Source organism: Zingiber officinale, chromosome 6B (assembly GCF_018446385.1).
Source record: "Zingiber officinale cultivar Zhangliang chromosome 6B, Zo_v1.1, whole genome shotgun sequence".
In the NCBI taxonomy this organism is placed as follows: Eukaryota; Viridiplantae; Streptophyta; class Magnoliopsida; order Zingiberales; family Zingiberaceae; genus Zingiber; species Zingiber officinale.
The window spans coordinates 1,849,317-1,855,838 of record NC_055996.1 but is presented as its reverse complement, the minus strand read 5'-3'; the positions used below and the strand labels follow the sequence as shown (position 1 = coordinate 1,855,838).

At 36.8% G+C, this 6,522-nt stretch overlaps 1 protein-coding gene across 1 annotated transcript; it reads right to left on the bottom strand.

Moving 5' to 3' along the window:
• Nucleotides 1-895: 895 nt before the first annotated feature.
• Nucleotides 896-5,890, bottom strand: LOC121991682 (probable receptor-like protein kinase At2g42960). Its single transcript, XM_042545684.1, has 8 exons — nucleotides 5,528-5,890; nucleotides 4,446-5,117; nucleotides 4,245-4,349; nucleotides 3,882-4,004; nucleotides 3,415-3,585; nucleotides 3,164-3,293; nucleotides 1,993-2,202; nucleotides 896-1,358 (listed from the first exon to the last, which is right to left on the bottom strand). Exons 2-8 carry the CDS (start codon nucleotides 5,096-5,098, stop codon nucleotides 1,278-1,280), a joined length of 1,473 nt encoding a protein of 490 aa, XP_042401618.1. The 5' UTR covers nucleotides 5,099-5,117; nucleotides 5,528-5,890; the 3' UTR covers nucleotides 896-1,277.
• Nucleotides 5,891-6,522: the final 632 nt, after the last annotated feature.

The window sequence follows — 6,522 nt, the reverse complement described above, 5'->3', positions numbered from 1 at the left end:
GATTCCGGCCACAACTCCATTCCAGTGGTGACCAAGCTTGATTCCAGGTGATTCCGGTCGTGTTGGGCAGGCGACCGCATTCCTACGCGATCGCATTCGGATTTCGACGCGGTTGCGTCTAGATTCCGGACGCGCCTACGTCGGAATTCGGATGCGATCGCGACGGAGGCAGGCGCGGTCGCGTCTGGATTCCGGCGCGGTCGCGCCTAGATTCGGGGCGCGCCAAGATGCGACCGCGCCTGCCTCCATCACGATCACGTCCGGATTCCGGCGCTTCGTTTCAGCGAGAACGACGAAGAAGAGGCGCGCGCGGTGAGTGGGCTTCGTTTCAACGAGAACGAGGAAGAAGAAAAAAAATCAAAGAAAGAGATTGTTTTATAAAAAAAATAAAATAATATGACATGACACTTGGTCCGTAATAATCCGCACCGTAGTATAACAAAATATATATATTATATATATAATGGTTATTTAGGATCTACCATTTATAAGAATTATATAATATACTTTACACTAAATATATCTCTAGAGCTTGAATTTCACGAGGAAGAGTGGGCTGGTTTTGGATGCAGGAGTAATTTTAATAAAAGATAATTTGGTGCATGAAGTTTTTGTCATATAAGATTTCGAAAAAAAATCAATTATATGTAGTCTTAGTTTAGTTTTTACAAAAAATTATTTTCAAGATTCGAATCCGTAATTTTTTAATCATATAACAATAATTTTACTTAATTTTTTAATCATATAACAATAATTTTACTGTTGCACCAAAATTCCTCTTCTCAAGAGTGGATTTTAATGGGCTAAATAAAAAATAATTAGGATAACTGGGTTGTAAAATGAATTAGAACTTGGATTTATGTTGGAATAACATTATTTGAAACAAAAAGTGATGATTAATTAAACCTTTAAACAAACAAAAAGTGACCATACACTTTTGCATGAACGTTCATGTGCTTACACAAACACAGTATTCTTCTTAGCACATACATACTTCAATTTAATGTTAACAATAAAGTTGCTCCCTATGCATATTGTCAACTTTTACCATGTACACAACCCCATAACATACTTTCCTAAAACAATCTTAAATCTATCCCTCTGTAAACAACTTTGAAAGAAAAAAAAAAATGAGCACAGGCAAAGTTGTTGCCCTGTAAGTCTAATCAACATTTTATTTTTTTAAAAAAAATAGTAATATATCCTAATCATTGCCAGCACTTTAGTTGTCCCTCCTATCATTTTTCTGGTTCTCCCTTGTTCCCTTGGATTTAGAATCAACTGGGATTTATCTCAAGATCCTCCCGTTTTGTTTCAGCATCTCTCTTTGAAACTCTACTGTGCCGAGGCCTTTGGTCCTGTAAATCATCAAAATATTTGATTTAATAATCTAAAATGTGTTTGTTAGATATGAAGTATCGATAACGTTCGTGACAATGCATACATACGACGGCATACACTCACAGTCGAAGATCACAAAGTCTGAACAACTGATAAGAGCAGTTTTTGACAAACAATATTACTCAAAACTCATACCAGTGTCTGAGATAGTTGTAAACGACCAGAAATGTTAATAAAAAAACAAATTGGCATAGAAGGTCATGTTGCTTTCTGAGTTAGAAGACCCCATCACATAGCCACCACTGTATAAGTAAAGGTGAACCAGACTGACTGGTAGAAGATTTCGCAGAAAGTCAATACTATTGAGCTGTAGGAATAGACCATGCAGAAAATGTAGTTGACATGTAGACTGTTGTTTATAATGAAAAGCATCTTAGGAAGTTCTATCTTGAGTAACACATGTGATTGATGGATCAAAAGTAATGTGTTGATGGATAGAGAGTAAGTTAGACAAGCCTTTTGAAGACCATAGCTAAAAAGTAAATGAACTTGGTTCAATCATGGGGCAATTTATGCTCTTCACCTTGACTAGTCACTTTTATCTACTATTTATATTGTATGGTAATGAACTACAGGATTAACAAAGCGAACCTCATTTGATTTAGTATTCTCCTGTTCCAGCATTTGAACAACCTGCCCCATTTTGGGTCTCTTATCTGAATCAAGATCAACACACCTCAATGCTACTAAAAGGACTTTTTTAAGAGCTTTAGAAGTTGGCCTAATCACTATGCTTGGATCTACCACTTCTTCAGAGCGACGGTTGGCAATCATCCATTTAAGCCAGTCAACAAGATTAACCTGTAATCATACCATGAAAGATATTAGTCAGATGAGGAAGGTTAGGAAAATGGCTGAATCGAACTGTTGATTTTTGCATAAAATACTTAGCAACTTGTATTAGTTTCCACTCTTTCACAATTTTGTCTCTGAAAGATATTTTATTTCTCTAGTTGCAGTGAACTGATTAGCAAAGATCATATTGGTACAGGTGAAAGTTATAGATGATTTAACTCAAAGATAAAGTTTCCTGTACTCAAAGTATCAGTGATACAACAACTCCTGATCCAAAAATGTAATATGGAAAGTTAACCAAATCAAAATTTTACTTTGTTGAAGTTTCCTTCCTGTGTTCTACATGCGGTCCAGAATAACTTTTTCCTAAGAATTTTTGAGTGGTTGAATCATAACTAACTTTCCTACTATTGTAAATCACCAAATTTCTGATACAAGTAGGCCTTGTTAATAGATATCTTTTCCAGGTAGCAAAAAGAACAATAAAAATCTTTCAGAAAGCTGTTGAACACATTATATTACTTTGGAAAAGTAAATCAAACAACCTTTGAATATATCGCGTCTGAAAAGCTTATATTAAGAGAAACCAAGGAATTTCAAGTTAAACTAGTAAATGCAAATCTGAGATATCAGATTGCCTAAGAAAAACAACTACTACCCTAGCAGCTTTTGGAGTTAGAAATCCAATTCACAGCAGGAATTGGAATTAATTTTTCATTTTTGGAGTACTCTGCATGTTGTTTAGTGGTGTGTTGACTTCAGAAAATTGTAGAAAAAAGGGATGGGCCTGATTCATTTTCTCTGATACATGCATGTTATCTGGTTAGGATGGAGAAGAGAAGGTAAAACATAACCAGGCAATAGTTAACATTCTTTCATAACAAGGTTCCTTAAGCACAGCTAAATGATGCTGTTTTGGACTGCTTAATTAAACAATAGACATTGTCGTTGTCTATTAGTGTTCTACCTCATCAGGAGGACGTCGATAGTCAACTGGACCCCTCCCAGTAATGGCCTCCAGGAGAAGAACACCAAAGCTGTATATGTCACTCTTTTCATTAAGACATCCAGAATTTGCATATTCTGGTGCAACATACCTGCATGAAAAAATATCATGATAGTGGATAACATTGTTATTGCATTATTCCTTAAAATTAAAGGAGTTTTGAAATATTTAGCAAATATGAAATAGTTTCACATTTTAGCTAGAATATTTACCCAAAAGTGCCCATCACGCGGGTAGTGATATGGCTTTTCCCAGCACCCAACAACTTTGCTAAGCCAAAATCAGACATTTTGGCATTAAAGTCTTCGTCGATCAATATGTTACTGGACTTGATATCCCGATGAACAACTTTTGGCTCAACAGCCTCATGTAAATAGGCAAGCCTGTCAATGTACATAAAGGTTTAAAACCACAAATATACAACAGTCTATCACAATGAGTAAATATGTGAGGGTTGCATCTATATAGAAGTTGAAAGGTTTAATTAGTAAAGACACACCAGAGTTTTAACTATAATCAGAAATATGTTTTATATTACAAACATATGTATATAGCATTTTGATTTTTGTAAAGTGTAATGGTTTTCCAAAGCAGCCCAATCCAACAGCAAAATCCTTTGATTTAGGCATGTGTAAATGGAAAAGAAAAAGTGAGAGCAACCTTCAGATGATTTACTTACGCTTTAGCTGTTCCCAAGATAATCTTCATACGGGCATCCCAAGTAAGAGAACCCTTCTGTTCTACAACCCCATGAAGCCACTGTTCAAGATTCCCATTGTTGACATACTCATAAACCAGCATCCTGATCATTGTTAGACAAGATAAAGTTAATAGATAGAACAATGACAAATATCTATCACAAACATGTAACACTTATGAGACACAATGAAGAAGATTCTTTATTTTGCTCGTTAATCTGAAACTAGTTCAAGCAGGAACACTTCTAATTGAAAGACAATGCAATTGGTTTGATTCACTATTGTCAGCAACTTGTCAAAGTTTTTGTGAGTGAATAGAGCTTTCATGTTAAAAAACTTTGAACCTTTGAGTGCCTTCCACACAGAATCCAAGGAGCCGAACTAAGTTCTTGTGGCGAACATGACCAATTGCTTCAACTTCCACCCTAAACTCTTTCTCTGCTTGGCCACTAGAATCCACAATACCACAAAATCCATAAGGATATGAAAAGACAATGCTTAAGAAAACTTACAAAATGATCCACATTTATTCTGCATGAACTTACAAATTGTTGAGAAGCCTCTTGATTGCTACTGGAGTTCCATTGATCAGCTTTCCACGATAAACAACTCCATAACCGCCCTCACCAATAACATTATCCTTTGCAAACCAATTTGTCGCAATTTCTAAGTCTCTTAAGGTAAACCAATGGCCCCAACCTAGGTGAGAAAACTCTGGAAGGTTTGACAATTGTGGAGCACCAGCTGGATCTGCATAGTGCTGCCTGTTTACCACATCCATTGCAGTTCTTCCATTTTCAGAGGATTTGGAGCTAGTATGTTTCTGGACGAAATATAATGAGCCAACATTGCTATTGTCTTCACCTGGTTCTGGTTTTCCGAAGTCCATACCCTTGTTTGAATCATGGTCACTAGAGCCATCATAGACTTTAAGAAGAGCAGAATCATCTTTTATGGGCTTCTCAGTTGGAACTTCCTCAATGTCCCGTGCAAATGCAGGTATCTCAGTAGTAGACAAGTAACCAGAAGCCCTTCTATACCTTCTCCGGTTCTGACAACAGACACACATCAACAACAATGACAGTGCACATAACAGGACAGCTCCAAAACCAATACCAATTATCTCCCACACTCTGAGACCAAGAGGACTAATCTTTCTAGATAGGTGATCAGAAAGAGAGGGACTAGGCGATGACATGTTTTTGATGACCCGCTATCTGCAAGAAAATAACAGGTCAAGATGAAGCAAAATAAAATCATGAACATGGAGAAATCATGGCAACTTGAGAAAATAACTTGTGGACAGACGTGCATAGCACCTTTAAATTGATGCAAGATGACAGAAAATAGGGTCACTGTCCAAGAAAACAACTATGCCAGAAGCAACGGCAATTTTAATTTCCCATATGAAATAAAAACAAAAAAGGGCTGAACATTCATCTGTCATAGTCTGCTAGCAAAGCCAGAATTGAATAAAAAAAAAAAAAAACTGTTGTTTTTCCAGAATAACATGATTGTCTAAAAGCCATCATCAGAAACAGATCTCAAAACACTAGAATCCGAAACGGAAGATAGCATCGAACGAATCAGAAAATATTCAAAAGCCCTAACTTGACAAACATCCTACCTCCAAAATTAGAACTTTGAGGGGCGGACTCCCTCCAATCGGCTCCTTCACCTCACCTGCTTATAGCCTTATACCCCATCGGCCGCCAGCCCCCCAGACAGGCACACTTCACGGAAGAAGCTACGAAAGGACTTCCCTGGCACAGGTCGGAGAGGCAGTGGTTGGCTTCCTCTTCTCCCGGCAGGTGAGGCGAACACAGGTCATCCTCTTCGAGTCGCGGCAGGTACTTGGCGCATTGTCGGCAGAGAAAGAAGCACCTGCTGTATAAAAAAAGGAAAAGGAGCCGCGTTCTCTCACCTTCTCCGTCTTCTTCTTCTCCTCCTTCGTTATCTCACATGAGAAGTGGGTTCCGAGGGCGGTTGGTAGTGATAATAACACAAGGAAGGAAGCGTAGATTCTAAATCAAGTAAAAAAAAACAACATTAGTCAAATAATAATAATAATAATAATAATAATAATAATAAATCTATATTATGCTTGTAAAATTAAAACAAAAAAAGCAAAAATTCAATCTTCTCATTATTTTGAAGATTAACCGTTTTCAGAGGAGGTGAGGGAAGATGAAATAAGGAGGAGAGAATTAATGGAAAGGGAAGGAACGGAAAGTAAATTATAAGACTCTGTTTATTTGGGAGGGTGGAAAATAAAATTAAGAAAAAGTTTTCACAATGAAAAAGTTTTCATCGTTTACTTCATTAAAATTTTCTGAAGGAAAAGTAACGCAATCCATCAGCGGATAATTTTGGAGTCAAAATCGATCATCTCAAAATCGGACGGAAAGCAGCGGATGGGAAAAAAAATGACGCATGCACCCCTTTTGCATTCACAAAATTACATCATATACCAAAAAAATGACGCATGTAGTCTTTTTAACTCACAAAATTACACTATGTAAAAAAAAAAATGACGCATGCACCCTTTTTTATTTATAAAATTACATCATAAGTATTCACCTTCCTCTATCAAGGTAAACAAGTGTGCAAAGGAAAAAATTT

Bases quoted from the DNA above. Each gene is read 5' to 3' on its own strand.
- LOC121991682 (XM_042545684.1), bottom strand. From the start codon at position 5,098: ATGTCATCGCCTAGTCCCTCTCTTTCTGATCACCTATCTAGAAAGATT. The intron at 3,294-3,414 runs GTAAATATTCTA...TTTTTCATGCAG, and splicing joins CGCGTGATGGGCACTTTTGG to GTATGTTGCACCAGAATATG. The intron at 2,203-3,163 runs GTAGAACACTAA...GTATGATTACAG, and splicing joins ATCGACGTCCTCCTGATGAG to GTTAATCTTGTTGACTGGCT.